General features: G+C 44.9%; 2 protein-coding genes across 9 annotated transcripts in view; one reads left to right on the top strand and one right to left on the bottom strand.

Moving 5' to 3' along the window:
- CCDC66 (coiled-coil domain containing 66) overlaps nucleotides 1–15,147 on the top strand; it is a 52,524-nt gene extending 37,377 nt beyond the window's left edge. Inside the window, exons 14-20 of one of the 4 annotated variants that reach the window (XM_078152067.1) lie at nucleotides 4,436–4,580; nucleotides 5,393–5,497; nucleotides 6,893–7,380; nucleotides 7,841–7,878; nucleotides 9,912–10,105; nucleotides 10,680–10,804; nucleotides 14,101–15,147. In XM_078152067.1, the coding sequence (XP_078008193.1) occupies nucleotides 4,436–4,580; nucleotides 5,393–5,497; nucleotides 6,893–7,380; nucleotides 7,841–7,878; nucleotides 9,912–10,105; nucleotides 10,680–10,804; nucleotides 14,101–14,133 (1,128 nt within the window). In that variant the 3' untranslated portion in view covers nucleotides 14,134–15,147. Of the gene's footprint in view, nucleotides 1–4,435; nucleotides 4,581–5,392; nucleotides 5,498–6,892; nucleotides 7,381–7,840; nucleotides 7,879–9,911; nucleotides 10,106–10,679; nucleotides 10,805–11,397; nucleotides 11,767–12,344; nucleotides 12,665–14,100 lie in introns of those variants that run through there. The other 3 variants (XM_020970583.2, XM_078152066.1, XM_078152068.1) reach the window with 3 other exon arrangements.
- TASOR (transcription activation suppressor) overlaps nucleotides 11,067–18,664 on the bottom strand; it is an 84,806-nt gene continuing 77,208 nt past the window's right edge. For all 5 annotated transcript variants that reach the window (XM_020970578.2, XM_020970576.2, XM_020970575.2 and 2 more), the window contains 3 exons: nucleotides 16,012–16,190; nucleotides 15,723–15,887; nucleotides 11,067–14,799 (listed from right to left, as the gene is read on the bottom strand). In XM_020970578.2, coding sequence (XP_020826237.2) covers nucleotides 14,255–14,799; nucleotides 15,723–15,887; nucleotides 16,012–16,190 — 889 coding nt within the window. In that variant the 3' untranslated portion in view covers nucleotides 11,067–14,254. The remainder of the gene's footprint in view (nucleotides 14,800–15,722; nucleotides 15,888–16,011; nucleotides 16,191–18,664) is intronic.

An 18,664-nucleotide genomic window follows, 5' to 3' on the forward strand; every position in this document is an offset into this window, starting at 1 on the left:
GAAAGGAAGGCAGTGAGGCTGCAGAGGATCCAGGAGACGACAGATGAGCGCCAGGGGGGCTGGCCTTGAAAAAGTGAGAGCGGACAGTCCATCAGACTGGAGCAAAGGAGAGGAGAGGGGGTAGGGGCCAAATAGGAATCCAGCTTCTGTGCTGGGGGAGCGGCGGGCAGGGAAGACGGGGGACATGGGAGGAGTTCTGGAGCACTTCATCTCCCGGCCCCAGGCTGGAGGCCCAGCTCAGCCCTTTGCTTCGGCATGAGCTGCCGTGTTCTTCTTCTCTCCACAACTTTGCACAGTGCCTGCAGCCTCTAACAAGCGCCTGAAGGAGGATGGCTTGTTGTCCAGGGAACCTCGATGTCGGAGTCCCCAGAGGTCAGAGTTTGGGCTGGGCAGGAAGACGCTGAGCCAGGGGATGAACTCTCTGAAAGTGGTAGAAGGATTACCTGGAGGCCACTGGGGAGCATCAGAGGAGGAGAGTGTGATGTCCAGCGAGGAAAGGCGAGTCTGCACTCACAGGAAGAGCCGGCTTTCCGTTCAGCCAGCTTCAGCTTGAAAAGGCACATGCAGAAAGTGGGAGGACGGATCCAGAAGGTGCCCCCAGGCAGAGGACTCTCTTGGCTGTCCAGTGCATCTCACACCATGGCCAGGTGTGGATCTGGCTTCCCTCTTCAGCCAGCCCCCGTGGCTTCCACTTGTCCCTGGGGCCTAAAGTGCTGCACAACTTGGCTCCATCCCATTTTTCCAGTCTTATTGGCCATTGTATTCATGCAGTCAGTGCACAGTAAAGCTCTGCTTTATCCACAGAACTCCTAGGACATCTCCCATCTCCACACCTTTGCATTGGCTGTTCCCCATGCCTGGAGCAGGCTCCCTTCTTACCTCTGCCTCATTGAGTCGCTCTCTCTAAGACAGCCCAGGCACCAGGTTCTGCTTAAATCCCCCCAGACTACCTTGTGTTTAGCCACTTTGGAACACGTGGGTGTTTGGTAGCTCTGTGTGTACTTGCCACCTCCGTTACACTCTAAGCTCCTTCTTTGTGGTCTCCCAGCGTCTGGCACACGCAGCAGGCACAGAGTTCTCACATGCATTCAGGCTGGTTTGGCTTTGCCCTCGGATAGCCGGGAGCTCGATGGCACGTTGCACAAAGGTGCGTTGCAGCTCCCTGGGAGAGAGAGACGTGCTGACAGTTGGAGCCGTCCGGAAGGGCAGCGAAGTGTCCTCCTGCGGGAAGGCCCTACTTTGGAGCGTCCACGGTGCTGCTGCCTGGGTGTGGCCTGACCTGCTCACGGTAAAGGAAAGTGTGAAAAGTTATCATCTCAGTCATGCCCGTGGGCCAGGCCCTGTGCTCACGAGGACTTCGCAGGTGTCTTGTCTGGACCTCACAACCACCCTGGGAAGGAGGTGCTGTGATGATCCCCATTTCACAGAGGAAGAAACTGAGGCAAACAGGAGTCAAGTGATTCGCCGAGGGTCATACAGCTAATACCTGGAGGCTGGGTCTGAACTCTGCTCTTCCTGACGCCAAGCACAGCACTCCCGGGTGCTCATGGCCTATCCAAGACATCTGATTGCATCGATAGAGGCTCTCCCTCCACAAACACAAAGCTACATCCCATGTAGCCGGCGCAGGGCCCAAGACCACAGACCCTGACGCCCAGTGTGCGGTGCCCCCGAGGGCAGGACTGTGCTTCCGCAGCATGTGGGCTGCAAGGCCTGGCCTTCACCTTCACGCTCCGAGGAGCCATCACAGGACGACGCTATCGGAAGAATCGCTGAGAGCGAAGCGGGGAATGGCCCAGACGCCCCATAATGGTCTCCGGCTCTGCCGGTCCAGCCCACACAGCCCACACCCACCCCGGCTTCACCGAAATAACACGCTCTGCAGCTTACACGGGGCACGTCCCACGCGGGGGAGAGGCTCCACATACACTGGCAAGGCTCGAAGGAAAAATCGCTTTGTTAAAGTTTTTGTTTTGTTTTGTTTTTTGGCAGTTGGGGTAAAGTGACTTGCCCAGGGTCACAGAGCTAGTAAGAGGCATGTGTTTGGTCTGAGGCCGGATCTGAACTCAGGTCCTCCTGACTTCAGAGTGGGTGCTCTCTCCACGGTGCCACCCAGCTGCCCCTTGTTAAAGTTTTTAAGACAGAATTATTTTGTTTTTGAAACCACCGGAGGTGCTCACAGGACTGAAGTGTATCTCAGAGCTAGGTGACTTGAAGAAAACAACTGCAGCGTCTGATGACCAGCGCCCTCTCTTCTCTCATGAAATTGTGAGGCACCAAAGCGGCCCAGTGGACAAAGCACTGGAGTCAGGGAGACCCGAGTTCAAGTGCAACCTCAGAGCCTAGCTGTGTGACCCTGGGCGAGTCACTTCACCACTGTCTGCCTCAGTTTCCTCAACTGTAAAATGGGGATCATCATGACTCCTGCCTCCCAGGCTTCCTGTGAGGATCAGATAATTGTGAAGTGCCTGGCACAGAGGAGGCGCTATATGAATGTTAGCTATGACCATGGCGATTGCTCAGTAGCTGCAGGCCCCTGGGCCGTCACCTAAATTGCTGTCTGCCCCAGGTGCCTCATCTAAAAGAGGATAAGAATCGCACCTGTCTCAGTTGTTGTGAAGATGAACATGTGTAAAGTGCTGCGGTCAGCTTCGAAGTGCCGTGTAACTCTTCTCTGTTCTTGTTATCAGTAACTCATCTCCCTGGAGTCTCTCCGTTAATCACTTGGCATTCTGTTCAGCGCTTCAGCGCCAGGCACTCTGCAGACAGATACGATGCATGAAATGATCCCTGTGTCCAGAGGAGACGACAAGGACAGTTACAATTATATACAGAGTAAATGGAAAGAAAACAAATATAAATTACGTGTGAGGGAGACCGTAGATTCAGCCAGGCCAGGCCCGCATTTCGTGGCTCTGGACCTGCCAAGAAGGGAAATGGTTCCTCCCTTTGTGTCCTGTGGGCTTAGCTCCCCTGGACCCCCAAAGTGGGCTGGATCAGATCCAGAGAGCTCATGAATGCTGCGTTGTGGGTGACAGTCCCTACAAACATGCCCAAGTGTCCCTCGTTCTTTAAAAAACAAGCATCCCTGTCCACATATATCCACTATATACCTATCCACTGTCACTCTTTCCCTTCAAAGCCAAAGTCAACACATCATTTCCACTTCCCGTCCCTCCTCAACCCCTTGCAATCTGGCATCCAGCCTCTTCACTCACTACAACATCCCACTTGAAGGCAGGAAGGAAGCAAGCATGTGTTAAGCAACCTACTGTGTGCACAAGCACTGTGCTAAGTGCATTAGCTCACGTACCAAGGATCTCCGAATTTCCAGACCAGTCCCATTTTCTCAGTCTCCATCTTTGATCTTTCTGTAGCGTGACGATGTTGACTGCCCTCTCTCTTCTCTAGGTTTCTATGGTCCTCCACCCTCATTTGCTAGCCTGCCCAGCTCTGGGTATGCCCCTCATTCCATCCTAGGCCCTCTTCTGTGTCTGCACTGCCTCAGTGACCTCACCAGCTCCAGAGGCTTCACAAATCTCTCTTCCAGCCGGGTCACTCCTGCATTCCAGTACCAAACCAGTGCGTACTGGGTGCCAGACAGGGAGCCCGAGCATCCTCCGTGTCTCCTGTCTCTCTCTTCTGGTCATTGAGTCGGCCACCACCGTTCAGGCACCATCCTTCTCACCTGGATTACTGAAGCGATCCATCTCCCCACTCACAGCTCTCTTTCTGCTCCAAACCACTGCCAGAATGGCATTGCTCAGGTGCCCACCTCTCCAGGCTTACTACACGTTGCTCCCAAACTGGCCTGCACATTCTTCCTCACATAGGACTTTCCGTCCCCAGGCCTTTGCCCAGGCCGTCACAGACTTCTTTCCCGGCCTCCTAAAACACCCGTTTTCCTTCATAGCTCAGCTTAAGCGCCACGTCCGACATGAGGCCATTCCTAATTCCCAGCAGATCCTAGGCCGTTTTGTTTCTCCTTGTATGTGGAATGCTCAATCTCTGGCGCCTAGTAAGTGGTTCATAAAGGCTTGTTGAACCAGCCTCATACACTCATCCAGACTGGAAGCTGCTATGTCATTCAATATGTCATTTATTAAAACCTCACTTAATTCATATGTCTCATTTAATAAAACCTCATTTGATTAAAAAAAGATAAATGTGAAGAAATTAATAATTAAAAATACTAACCTTTGTGTTACAGGGTATGCCTATTTTAAATTCATTATAGATGTATACAGGGACTGACTTGAGTTCTTAACTTGGTGAATAGTAAATAAATAGTGTTTAAACAGCATCTTCTATTTGTGTCTCGTGTATTTAAGGAATAAAAGATTGACATGATAAGCAAAAAAAATCCTCTCTAGAACCTAGATGGAAGGAGGCAGCGTGAGACTCGGTTCCCTTTACACGTTTCTCTTCATAATAGGAAATGATGACTCTTAAGACAAACGAGCTGTATCAGACCATGCAGAAGGCCCAGGAGCTGGCACAGAGACTGAAGCAAGAGCAGCGTATCCGCCAGCTGGAGCAGAAGGGCCATGACATTTCCAACCTGCTAAGGAATCTTGGCGGTGAGCAGGGGAGAGGGGAATGGGGCGGGTCGTTAGCCCCAGGCACAACTGGGACTTTTGTTCCTGTCTTGCTCTTTTAAAACAAAAAAGACATCCCAAGAAGAGAGGGAAAGCCCTGATTGCCTTCTTGATATATGGCAAAGATTTGGTCCTGGAGGAAAGGGATTCTAATTTTACTCCATTGCCTTGAGGGGCAGAAAGGAATGGGGTGGCCATGACAGAGTTACTACAGATGAGCAAAGAGGGGTTCAAGTGTCAGTGTCAGAAGCAGAATCTGAACTCAGGTCTTTCTGACCCCAGGTGTAGGCAGCCAGGGGGCACCACAATGCACAGATCACTGGGCCTGGAGTCAGGAAGACCCAAGTTCAAATCCTACCTCCAACAGCTCACTAGTTCTGTGGCTCTGGGCAAGTCTCTGTGTGCCTCTGTTTCCTTATCTGTAAAGTGGGGATAACAATAGCACCCGCCTCCCTCCCGAGGTTTTTGTGAGGTCAGCATCTGTTACGGGCTTCCCTGGCAAACTGAGGCTCAGTTAGGTCGACACCTCTTTGAGGGGCCAGGAAGATGTGAGGAGCCGCTACCTTCAAGTTCGTGCTCTCATTCTCTCCTGACTAGTTTCTCGTCTTTTCCTGCTACAGCAAAAGCGATCAGAAATAAATAGAAAAATGTGAATTTATACTGATGGTGACGTTGGTGGTCCGGTCACCTCCCCTTTTACTGGTACTTTATCTGTGGCAGCGTGAGCAATTCAAGGTTCCTCTGGGAGTGCCCTGGGAGCCCTGAGTTCTGAGCCCCCTCTTCTCCCCTGCCAGGCGAGGCGATGTCGGCGGAGCAGAGTCTGGACCAAGTGAGCGCTAAGGTCAGTCAAGGAATCAACACTGCCGCCTCTCCTCGGAAGGATACTGCCGTACAGACAGGTACTGGGTTCAGAAATTAGGATTTGCCTGTTAAGTTACTGAACTGTCTTAATTGAAACAACGGGAGTTCACCTCAGTTTAAAAATGAAGAGTCATAGGAAGCAGCTGAAAAGAACAGTGGATGTGGAATCCAGGCTTAGCCCCTTACTAGCTCTGTGCCCTGCCTGCCTCAGTCTCCTAATATGTGAAAAGGGTGTTAGTTATCCTTCACCCTGCCGTAAATGAGTGAGGTTTGCAGATAACAGGGTCAGCTGGGCTGCATTTACTATATACCTACTGTGTGCCAGGCACCGGGGGGGGGGGGGGGGGTGGACACAAGGGCTGAAGAGGCCCTTTCAGAGGGTGGCCTCAGGAAAGGTGCTTATAGGTGGGGGGGTTTTAGCTGACTTGGGGCGGGGGGTGACAGTCCCCATGGGCTCTGAATGACAACCAGAGAGTTCTGCATTCGAGCCTGGAGGTGACAGAGCCCCAAGGGGTGAACCAAGAGGAGGATGGACTGAAGGCAGGCAGACCCCACCCCACATCCCCATTGCAGTGGTCCAGGCCTGAGGTGATGAGGACCTATGCCAGGGTGGGGGCGGATTTGAGAGAGGCTGTGGGAGGTGAGGGACAGTGAACAGTTCAGGTGGTTTTTTTTCTTGTCATCCCATCTCTGTGCTGGGATATGAGCTGAGCCACCTGTTCTCCAGCCCTGAGGATTCCCCACTTGAGGCCCCTGAATGGGGTGCTGCCAGCTCAGCTCGGCTTTCATCACTGCATGCTGAAATTCAGACGAGCAAGCTGAGTTGACTGGTGGCACAGTCCACTTGGAAAGGCATGAAGGGGCCTAATTTTGTAAAGCGTCCTCTGGTGTTCATGTGTTCCTTATTTAACCAGCCAGTCCTGCTCAATTCAACCTCTGTTAAATCATGTGCTCAATATTAGGAAGGAACCAAGATACGGGCATTTCCCCAATGGAATTTACAGTTTAGCAGACGGAGCGTTTAAGATGTTCTTTCCCCTCTGAAGCCTCGGCATCTCGGTCCGTCCTCTAGTGGGAAGGAGCCCATTCTGGATCTGTCCCTTTGCTTCCTTCCCATCTTTACTATCGGAATTGAAGGACATTTTCCCCCCATCCAAATGTTAAATTAGATTTCAAAACAAAAAACACTTCTTACTTCTGTCTTGAAATCAACTCCCAAGCAGAAGTGACTTGTACTCCCCTGGCTTTTGGGTGGCCCCTACTTTTAACATCATCATCTTATTAGCTACCTACTGAGGACTTCTGTCTAAGGGGACGCTTCATCTTGCTCTCTGTGCTCCAACTTGAACTGGAGAGAAACAAAACTTACAGAATTTCGCCCTGCCCTCCTGGGGGACACAAAAGAAGTAATCCCAAATCTCTTTTTAACGTAGAGGATTTGCACACAGGAAGAGCCACCAGTGCAGAAGCACACGCTGAACCCGTGACTGAGGGCACGCTCACACACCTCCTCTCTCCTGAGATTTCAGTAGAATTGGACAGACAATTTAACAGCAAGAAAAGTAAGAAAGAGATGCTGACAGAGGACAAGAAAGCTCCCCTAGAGAAAGAAAACAGCTGTCGTAACAACCTGTATGACCAGTTTGCAAGAACTGAGAAACAAAAAAAACACAAAGGGAAGTGTGCAAAGAGACCCGACTGGAATATAAACAAGCCAGCCAAGAGGTACGTCCCTGCCTCAGAAAGGTACCCTAAACACCTGCAGAGGCAGAGGGAAGAAAAAAAGGTAAGGAGACAGATGGAACTGCTTCAGCTGCTGGAAAGAAACACTCCTGGCTGCCTCTCGGGGCCAAGAGACATCTCTCCAGGAAGCACCAATGAGGAAGCCGATTCCAGAGCCAAGGGGCCCCGAGGCCACAAGGTACGTGCTCAGTGAGGGCACCAGACACGCCTCTAGTTCTGCAAGGTCACTCCCTAAAATAGGACTCGATTCCATCAAAGTAGCATAACCTTATTGGCTTGCCTTGACACTCTGCCTGCCTCAATGCTATTCTGTCCTCAGATACTAGTTTTAAAATGCTAGTGTTTTTCACAGTGAGCACATCAAAGTACCCACAAAAGGCTAGTACAGAACGTTGGCTTTTATAATGACCCGGAGGGTTAAGTCAGTGACAGTGGAGTTTTTTACTCCTGATCTCGTTTACATTTTAATACAGTTTAACTTAAGTTTAATAAAGCACTGAAGGGGTCTTGAGTAGAACAAGTTTAAGAAGCCCTGGTTTAGCCTAAATTACTCCCTTCCTCTGAAAAATATATTTAGCCATGACCCCTAGGTTGTTGTAATAACTTTCTGGGTTTGCCTTTCTTTTTCTTAATTTTAGGAAGAAGAATTGAAAAAAATCAACTCCAGTAAAGAAAGGTATTGACCAGTTGTAATGTTATAGGTTTTGAAGGACCAGAGCAGGCTTCTGGGGAGCCACAGTCTGAGAACTGAAAGATACTTTTGAAGTTACCAAGCCCAGTACAAGTTTTATAAATGAGGAAATGAATTCAGGAAGCAAAAGGCACTACAGATAGAAAGCCCTTCAGAGGAGACATGCAGTAAACAGTCGAGCTGAGGTGATCAGGGAAGGCTCACTGAAAAGGGCTTTAGCTGCGGTTTTTAATGAAGAGAATTTCAGTAGACAAAGGTGGATGGACTCAATTCAAACTGATCTCTCAATGACTTAATAAAGCCGAGGGCTGGCTGACAAAGCCTCACCAGACCAGGGTCCAGAGAGATCAGTCACAGACTACAATAGGCTGAATTTAATAGAGATGGCAGGCAAGTTTTAAAGGCATTCAAAGTCATTCTCACAAGTATCAGCCTAAACAGCTGTCCATCTGGCAGTGACTGGCTACGGGTGAGTTCACAGTGTTAACAGAGTAGCCCAAACAGTTCAGTCATCTTAGGCTGCATTGAGAAAGTATCCAAGACAACTAGGGAAATGATACCGGCATGGCACTGTGCCCCAGACAGACCCCCATCTGGAGGGCTGGGTTCAGTCTGTGGCACACTTTAGGAAGACCACTAATCATCTAGAAGGAAGCCAAGATGGCCAAATGCCACGAGTTAACTGGGGATGGTGGAAGGGTTTCATCTGTGAGACTAAACTGGACAGAGCAAGAAGCGGTTAGGTGGCTTTGCCAAGAAGCACCTTTCTAACAGTGTTCTCCCCCTCTCGGGGGCTTCATACAGAGGCCAAATGACCTACACCAAGGAGTCCCATTGAGCTAGGACATGCCTGTGAGCAAGTCAGTACCAGAGTTTACTCAATGGAACCTAACATACCCAGTTCATAAGGACACTGGGGCTCAAATGAGACAGTCCTTGTTAAGTGTTTGGCAAACCTTGAAAGTACAGTATAAATGGAAGCTATTAATACCCATGTATAAGAAAACCAACCAGTTTTCTTCAATTTTACAGGCATCAAAGTGCTTGTTTTGCATAAAAGACTATGCCTGGTATTAGAGATGTCAAATGTAGATATAGATGTGCTAAATAACCTTTGATCTTAACAGTCTAGTTGGGGGACTACGATACATTCACAGATTGATCCACAGATAGGTCCATACCAGTGTGTGGACGAGGAAGTAATCAGAAGGCAGCACATGAATTTAGCTATAAATGTGGGTAGGGTCCACAGTGAGCATGGGCACCCAAAGGCAGAGAAAGAGAATTCACACTGACTGGAAAGGTGGGATGGGCACGTTGATTGATTGGTGAGGCCTTTCAATGCCAAGAAAGTTCTTCTGCTCAAAAATCTTTGGGGATGAGGAAGATTCGGTCCAGCAGGAGCATTTACAATGGATTGGAATGTGGAAAGCGTAGGGTCTTTCACAAGGCCACTGAGGTGGTACCGGAGGAGGGGAAGGAGGGCCTGTACAGTTGTGGCAGCAAGTAGGAATAGGACGAGGAAGAGACTGCAAAGGTAGAGGCTTTGATGGCAAGAGGCAGAGAGCTAGTGGTGAGGGCAGATGGATGGGAGTCAGAAGAAAGAAGCTCATTGTCAAGTGTAGAGGCAGCATTTGGGAGAGGAATAGAGATCAGGGCTTGAGATCTGCAAACTTGTAAACACAAATGTAAATTGGTTGGTAGAGGTGAAATCTGAAACTGGGAAACTGAAACTGTCAAGGGAAAGAATTAAGAAATAAATAGGACAAGGACAGAACCCTGGGGGAAGTAACACCAACCTGAAGGAATCCCTTAGTCCTACTTTCCTTTTAATATCATTGTGAGATTAGATTACAGAATTGTTTCAGCATGAAGTAGTATTTTCTTTAAAAAGAATTGAGATGATAAGATAAAAGTTTATACAAGATAAATTTAGGACAGTTTTACATTGTACTTTCTGTGGGCCGAAATCCTTAAACCTAAAATCCGCAACTAGTTCATTCCTTTTTTCAAAACAGATCTGAATCACCTCCTGTTCCAGCGGTAAAGAACCGATTACAACAAACACAGCTAAAACAGACAAACACAGTTCATCCCCCGGAACTACCTCATTTCATCCCCTATGTCCGAACCAATGAAATCTACTGTCTGGATTCAGATGTGCCATCATCTAGACCTTCAGCCTATGATCCTCAGAATCCCTATTTAAATGGTAAGAAAACCATTTCGGGAAGATCCCTGTGAAATTCTGAAACAAAGCATTCTAAGGAGAGTCCACAAAGTTTTTAAAAACATTATTCAGAGAAAAGTTGTAGAAAATAAGGTTCATCCTTTTGACATTCCTTTCTGTTCCTGATTCACAGTAAAAAAAAAAAACTCCAACCAGATTTTATAAACTCCTGCAGACTATGCTTTCAGTCCCACCTACCACCCCCACACGTCTTTTTATACCCAAGCTGGCTGAAGCAGGTGGATAGAGTGCAAGGAAGGCCCAAGTTCAGATACAGCTTAGTGACCCTAGGGCAAGTCACCTAACCTTTTTGCCTCAGTTTATCCAACTGTAAAATGGAGGTAATGATAGCACCTATTTCCCAGGGTGATCAAGTGAGATATTTGTAAACACTTGGCAAAGTGTCTGGCACATTCTAGGTGCTACATAAATGCTTATTATTATTCCCTTCCCCATCCCCAGGTGAGCTATGCAAAGGCATGCAAAAACTGAACCTAAATGGAATGCGTGTGAAGTGACAGGAAATATTTTCTCACCTCCTTTTGTCTAACTTTAGATTCTGACTACCGAGAACAGATGATTGACTCTGACAAGCTGAGAGATCCACTTCTGAACCCCAATTTGGTGAAAAACAGAGACAGACAACAAGCAATCCTCAAGGGACTATCAGACCTGCGACAGGTGTGAATGGCAGACATTGTAGTTCTAAAACCTGCATGCCAGCATCTTATTAACTAACGTTATCTGTGAATTCATGTTTTAAGTATTACACTAAAATGACATTTAGACTAATAACAGTACCAGGTTTGGCCCATTTGAGAAACTTGTGTAGAAAACCATATTTAAATACCATTAGGATGATTCAAACTCCAGAAAAACTGTGCTGTTAAATTTAGTATTTTAATATTCAACCCAAATATAGAATCATGAGTCAGCTAAAACATTAATTAAAACATGATTTTATTAAATTAAAAAGTTACATTTTTAAAAGTTGAAATAACTTTTAAGAAACAATTATACACAACCCCAAAATAATGAACATAAGCTGGTAAGAGAAGCGTAAAATTATATTAGTTCTCAAGCGCCCCAAAGCCCTTTCCACAATGTTGGTTCATACAGACAACAGTGAGATGTTGGGCAGCTTTCCAAAGTTTCACACATTCTGCCTGTATTCTTATAGTTCCGTTTTTGTCCAGACCCAGGTTTTAACTATTCATTTTCCCAGCCAGTAAGAAATAACGAGCATCCGACTCCCTTTTGTCTGCCTCCTCTAGCCGATGACTGACCAGGTTTCAGAGAATGCTATCATATCCACAAGATGGGATGACCAGCCTCTGCCTAGTCTTTTGAACCCTCCCTCTCTGGGCATAGTAAAGTCACAGACTACAAAACCACCTGAGAGGGTTACAGCTGGACTCACCTTTGTTCAGACTGGATTGGGCTGTTCTTCATGGAAATTCTTTTGAGTAAAACTTACGTATGTTAAAAAAAATTTTTTAAAAGATCTCTAACACACAGGCTGCGTGTGAATCAGTAATGATATTTTCTCAATTTTCATGGTTTGCTTTCTTCAGCCCCATGCTGCTTTTATGTCATTTGTATCATCACTTCAAAATAAAGTTACTCTGCAAACTCCTCAGAAATGGTCCATTTCCTTAAACAATTTTACAAAGAGTAACAGTTTCTCAGAGTTTGCTCTCTCACAGAATGGAAGATTTTATGTGATGCAACAGAATGTATTTACTGAATATGATGCATCCAATCTTCCATTCAGTAGTCCACATGTGGAGCTTCTGGGGAGAGCCCCTATCTGGAACCTCTCACCAGAAAGGTGGGAGTTCCTTCTCGTCTTGTTTCAAATGAAGACACCCCCACCCCCACTCCAATTCACCAAGAGAGGTGTAGTGCCCTTTTCAAGAAGAAATAAAATCTGAGTGAGGAGGTCTGATGACCAACCACACCAGATCAAGGTACGGCCAGGCCATGTCTGAAATCCAGTGCACAGCAGAGCCAAACTGCCCCACTCTTAGAAAACTGAGGCAGCCTGCAAGTGCGGTAGCACAGTCACAAAGTCCAAACAAGAAATTTCTGAGAACGGCTGGTTTTTATTAAGAACAGCTCCAGAGCCACACAGACCCAGGTGACAGTAACGTTTAATGTAAAATCTCAAAGTTCAGAAGTGATTGGTGATGTATGAACTAACAGGCCAATTTGATTTCAGGGCCTTCTCCAGAAGCAGAAAGAGCTGGAAACTCATCTCATTCCCTTAGCTTCAAGTCAAGAGGACTCTGATTCTCCATTCTAACATACAGAAGGGAGAATACATCAAGCCAAACTATTTATATTGGGTTATAGCTCTCATTACTGGCTTAACAGCATTACATTCATTAAATTATAAAATAATGTATTGATTCAGCAGCCATGTTTCTATACTTGAAATTGTTTGGGTTACTTTATTGAAAAATGATCTATTAAAAACTTTGTAGAATGTAAATATATTTTTCAAAGAATAAAATGGTAAATGTTTTTGTAAAAAATTCAGCAATTAAACCTCGTTATTTTTATGCTGCAGCTCAAACAGTTATAAACAAGTTTTACAAAAGATAGATTCTATTTACACTTACCTTAATATGGTCTCAAGTTTTCGTGGTATTACAAAATACTTCACAACACTTTCTATGTAAGCCATGCATTTTACATATTAAGTTTAATGGTCACATGAAGGTGATGGCATTGGTCCCCAACTCTGGTGGGGAGAGGAGTGGCCCTATATGACTACAACACTAATTAAATTATGATCCGTTTAATAACTGAAACAGCCCAACATATGTTGACAATATTCACTGGTTTTCGTTTACTTTAAAGAATTCTGGCTTATATTTTTAGTCATAAGCATGGACTATGGGGAGGAAATGAAAAGCAAAAATCAAAACCCAGAAGTAGTGCTTCTTTAAGAAATTAGGACAGAACATATAATCTACTCTGGTTTCTTATGTTAGAGATGGCTTTAGATCCTTGTCAGCCATGCCCAAGAGTAACTGAAAACAAAGGGCCTGGTCTGATGATGTCATCTGGGAATCAACCTAGCCAACTGCAAGAAGATTCTTTTCCAGAAGTGGGGAATTTTTTATAAAAGGAATTACTCACATCAACAAAATCTCAGGTTGCAAGTTTAACGACGGATTTCTGCCTCTCTGACCTGGACACAACTAGTATTACAACAAACTTTTCAAATCTTTAACTCTGATGGGGCAGAAAGGGACAGGAGGATTACTATGCTAGTTCATGGTTGCCATGTATGATCTCAACTAATACAAAACAAAGAGAAATCCACATTTCTGTTTAAAAGAACTAATTACAATGAATTTAAATTCAAGTTTTATTTTTTCAAAATATGGAAGTCTGAAAGGAGAGGGCCAATGGAAGGTGAGATTTTACTATGTATACTATACTACACCAAAGAAAATTCACCTTCCTAACAGACTATAGCACTTTGTACAAAACTGTTCTGAAAAGTAAACACTCCATAATACAACTAAAAAGGAATCCCAAATGCTCTTAAACTGCTCCAAGATTTCGGGACTTTTAAACAAAAGCTAGAGATAAAACATTTTTAAATGAATCTGTACTGTTAGGTGATCTGTAATTGTAGTACTTCACCTAAAATGTATTAACTACACTGGGCTTCACATTTATTTATAAAAATGCTGTACAAAAATGAGAACCAAATAAATACAATAGCTGATAATCATTTAGGAAAAAGTAGTTTGTATAGTCTGATTTTACATCAAGGAAAAAAAGGAAAGCCAACACTCATTCAACTTTACATTAAGAGACTTCAGTCAGAAGCCCAAGTACAGGTTAAATACAAATGTACAAATGTCCACACACGAGATAATTCAAGTACAATACATGTTAAAAATATATATATATGTGTGTGTATATATATATATATATTTATTTATTTCAATTTGCAGATGCTTCAACTGTTACAGGCCATCATGATTTAAATAAGACAAGAAAACATTTGAGAAAGGACAAACATTTTGTTCAGAGAATAAAATAGAAATTGTTAATTCACTTTAAGAAGCGGAAAAAGTCCACAATAACCTATTTTAAAAGTTATTGTATTTACTTCTGTTTTGAATATGGCCTAGAAGAACCGTTTACATCCCAACTAACTGGAGACGAAGACTCATCTGTTTCCAAGGCTTGACTATAGGCAGACAGAAAATAATTTCCACCTTCTTGAGTCTGACTAGGTGAAAGCGTATACGGTGTTCCCAAAAAGGTCTGATGAGTGAGAACATTAAAATGACTGAACTGGTGGGACATGCTCAACTGCCTACTATGACGGGCCTGAAAGTCGTCGAAAGGAGCCGGTTCCAGGGACTTGCCCGTCTCCCCATCTGAGACTGCTGCTGCAGCCGCCGCCCCAGGCTGCCCCTCTGCTGCTCCAAGGTCACAAGTCTGATTTTCTAACAAACTCCTCTGCCTGTCAGCAGACGGCTGCAACTGAGTTTGGGAAATCTCTGTTAGATCTGTTCCACGTGATCCTTTGGTCTCTATTTCCAATATTTCTGAATGAGAGCTGCTGCATACTTCTATTTGTGAAGTTTCATCCCCTGAATCCAGAGACATATCCTCTTCGTCCTTTTCATCACTTTCTAAAAGAGCTACATTTAGAGAAAAAAAACAAAGTCCTACTCTATTGAAATACATAATTTGTTTTTAAAATTACACACTACTTACACAATATAATGCTTCAGAGCTGCAAGTCCAAAATCCCTTAGAGCTCGGTCTTCCGCCACAAGTTCACTTACTCACCAACACTCACACACAACCTTTAGGTGTGAATGTCCAGATATTCCGATGCTAAAAGCTTCTGCGAAATGTGTTCACGTTTAATGTTGGGAAATCCCAACTCCCAGCTCCAAAGGGGTTAATGTCAAAACAGCATCTAAAGTTATACGGTAGTTCAGTATTTGACAAGACAATTACATAATAAAATTTGACATCTAAGATCACTTGATTACTGTCTAATTTAGCCAAGCTACCAAGAGTTTTACTAAACTGCATTCCTTTCCAAGAAAAAAGCAATCTTTTTGGGTTACAATAGGCCTTGTACCAATGAGATACTATCTCGAATAAACTGCTATAGATAAACCAACTAAAATGAAGTTTTCCACGTTTTAAGTTTTGAGAAAAAAATCTAGAATCCCAGAGATAAATATCAATGTCCAGCCTCGTACTATTTACATAAGACCAAAGAAGCAGCCCACCAAGCCTACAGACTAAGCTCTCTCCTCTCCCCAGGCCAACACCAACCAGTGGGCTGTTAACCTCACGATGCCATCCAATCTCCTTAGAGCCCCTTGATCTGATTTTTACTAAAAGGTCAAGGCAGGAAATAAACCCGATCACCAAATGCAATTTCTCTTCACTGTCACCACTTCACTGCGTAAACTCTGTGTTAAGCTTTAGTGATAAACTACTTGAAGCTCCTCAAAATATCCACTTTCATGATCTTAAGTAAAACAAGTCACGTCATTACTCATTTGATCTGCCTTACATAATAGGGAGTTCACTGAAAAATTACCTGATTGTCTCTCAAGACTTTCATTAGCACCATGATGGAGAAGCTTTTCTTCTGTTATTGAATTGTGATAGCCCACAAGACTTTTAAAGTTTTGCATGAAATCTTCGGCTGTTGCAACCACTATTCCATTATCTGTGTAACTGGAAAGCATTTTGACATTCTTTTCTAAACAAATTTTTAGAAAAATAAAGATAATTTAATGATGCGCATCAGAGCTAAAACACAAGCATAACCTCCTCATTCTCCATATTTCCAGAATCATACAATAGCTGAAAAGCTTTCTTTTTACCTGTTAAAAAGACAACATGTCGTTGCTGTATATTCTGAGCCTGAAGTCTGATAAGACAATCCAATTCAGGAGCATTTCGAGTTTGAGAATCACAGTTGTGGTAGGACAGAATTTCAACCAAATGTTTTTTTTGATAGACATTCAAAAGCGTCAACACATTTAGAGCTTTAGCATTCAATCTGTAAAATTAAAAGTTGTATATCTAGATCTGCTTTTCTAAAACTCTGTAAGTATTTAAATCAAGTTGATTTAAAATGACATTTTCTCAAATAATCAAGGTGGCATAAATACCCCAAACCAATTTCAAATCCTGTGTTACTAAGCTAGCTATATTTATGCTCTTACTAAATTAAACTACATAAACTTATGTGTAGCTTTAAATTTCTTAATTTAAATTTAAAAAGTAAAAATTAGACCAACTAACTTCAAGAAAAACATCACTTTGTTCTAAAAAGTATTTCTACATTTTCTTTTGAGTTAAAACTCAGCATGAGACAGCAAAAGAGGAAGAAAAGATGGAGGAGGAGAAGGGAAGGAAAGCATAAGGGAGAAAAAAAAAAAGAGCCCTATGCTAGAAAATTAGTAATCAAACCTCTCAATAACAAATTTTCCATTTAGGAGTAGGACCAGAAACAACTCTCAACTTCTTGTCCCCCATGTTCCCATCTGTCATATAAGAATTATTTGACTAACCTACTTCAAAAGACTGTGAAGTTTAAAACGAGAAAAGTTTTCCCTCCCTGGACCTGGAAATACAATTTATTTCCATTTTCCTCATATCCTTCAACAAATATAGCAGGCCACTGTGCTGGGCACTGGGGGCACAAGGACAAAACCAAAGTGGACTTTTCTCATGGAGCTTACATTGTTCTGGGGTGGGTGGAAGGATAGATGACGATAAAGACAGGAGCAAGAAAATATTTATATTACCAACCAGAGAAATAAGAAATGAAAACCTAGTTGTAAGTTGTCTGAAGTGAGCTTTAAGGGCAGCCCAAGATCCTAAGATGCCAAGGAGGAAGGCACGTACTCCAGGCAGAGGAGACAGTGACTGGCATGGCCGCGTCTCGCCCAGCTGGCAGAGCAGTGTTTAGTTGACAGAAAAGGATGGAATCAGTCTGGACAGGTAAGCAGCGGGCAGGGGAGCAAGGGCTTGACCTGCCCAGCTGACGTGACACGCGGAGCACTAAGGAGTCACTGACGTCCCATGACCTGCTCCTCCATCCACCTCAGCTGCACACAGAGATGGTCAGAACCTCAATCTTGCTCTCACCTACAAATGCTGAAGAATTCTGAAATCCCCTTTTCCAACCATAATCTGCTGGCTTCCACCTCTCCCTCCGTCTTCCCTTACATACCTCTACTCTACATCCACACTGCGATCCCTTCGTTCTCTCCAAGGCCACGGGATCCCATGACAAGCACTCTCTCTTCTCCTCCCCATCTTGACTCCTTGGCAAACCAGTCTGACTTTACACTGTCCTCTCCTCTCGAGTCCCTAACCCCCTTATCATTTTACCAACCCTGCCCTGCCAAGCCTCAGCCTTGGATCCCTCCCACCATCTCCTCCCTGCCTTAAGCTCCCACACAGCCATTCTGACCAGGTCCACTACACGTTTTTTTATACACCTGTCCACTGCACCCTGCTGTTCCTGCCTTATCACCATGCTCTTCCTAACCTCATTCTTCCTCAAAGCTCCTATGGCTCCCCCTTCAAGCTAAGAGAGCTTCACTTTGCTCCATACTCTGGAGAACAAATTGAGCCCATTTGTTGTGAGCTCTTCCTCATTTCCCCCATCACTCAGGTGCCACCTGCCCCTCTCTCCTCCTTCATCCTTGTCTCCCATGATGAAGTTGCCTCACTTCTGACCAAGGGCAGCCCCTTTACCTGTTTAAGTGACCCTCCAACAGATCGCTCCCTTCTGTCATCCCTACCCTTTTCCCTGACCTTCAATCTCTCCCTATCTTTTGGCTCATTTTCTACTGCCTTCAAACATGCTCATGTCTCCCCCATCCTGAAAAAACGCTCATGATTCCTCCCTCCCCACAATCATCCAAGATCTCTTCTGCCCTTTGTGGCCAAAGGCCGCAAGAGGGCCATCTACACTAGGTGCCTCCGCTTTCTCTTCTCTCACTCTCTTCTTAACCCCTTGGAATCTGGCTTCTGACTTAGCATTCCAATGAAACTGCTCTCTCCACAGTGACTAGCAATCTCTTAATGGCCCAGTCCACTGGTCTTTTCTCAATCTCCATTCTCCCTGACTTCTCTGCAGTCTTTGATACAGCTGGTCACTTTCCCCTCCTTAACACTCTCTTCACTCTAGGTTTCCCTTCACACCCTTCTCTCAGTTCTCCGCCTACCTCTCTAACCACTCCTTTGCCAGATCTTCCTCCAAGTCACACCCTCCAACCATAGGTGTCCCTCAGGGTTCTTTCTACCCTAGGTCCCCTTTTCTTCTCCCTCTGGGAGATCTTTTCAGCTTCCACGGATTTAATTACTATCTCTTATGATAATTCTCAATCTACTTTTCCTGCCCCAATCTCTGCTGGCCTCCATTCTGGCATCTCCAGCTGCCTCTCAGACATCTCACGCTGGATGTGCAATAGACATTAAACTCAACACATCTAAGACGCAACTCGTTATCTCTCCTTC

The sequence above is a fragment of the Phascolarctos cinereus genome, unplaced genomic scaffold (assembly GCF_003287225.1).
Source record: "Phascolarctos cinereus isolate Bilbo 61053 unplaced genomic scaffold, phaCin_HiC Scaffold_4;HRSCAF=312, whole genome shotgun sequence".
In the NCBI taxonomy this organism is placed as follows: Eukaryota; Metazoa; Chordata; class Mammalia; order Diprotodontia; family Phascolarctidae; genus Phascolarctos; species Phascolarctos cinereus.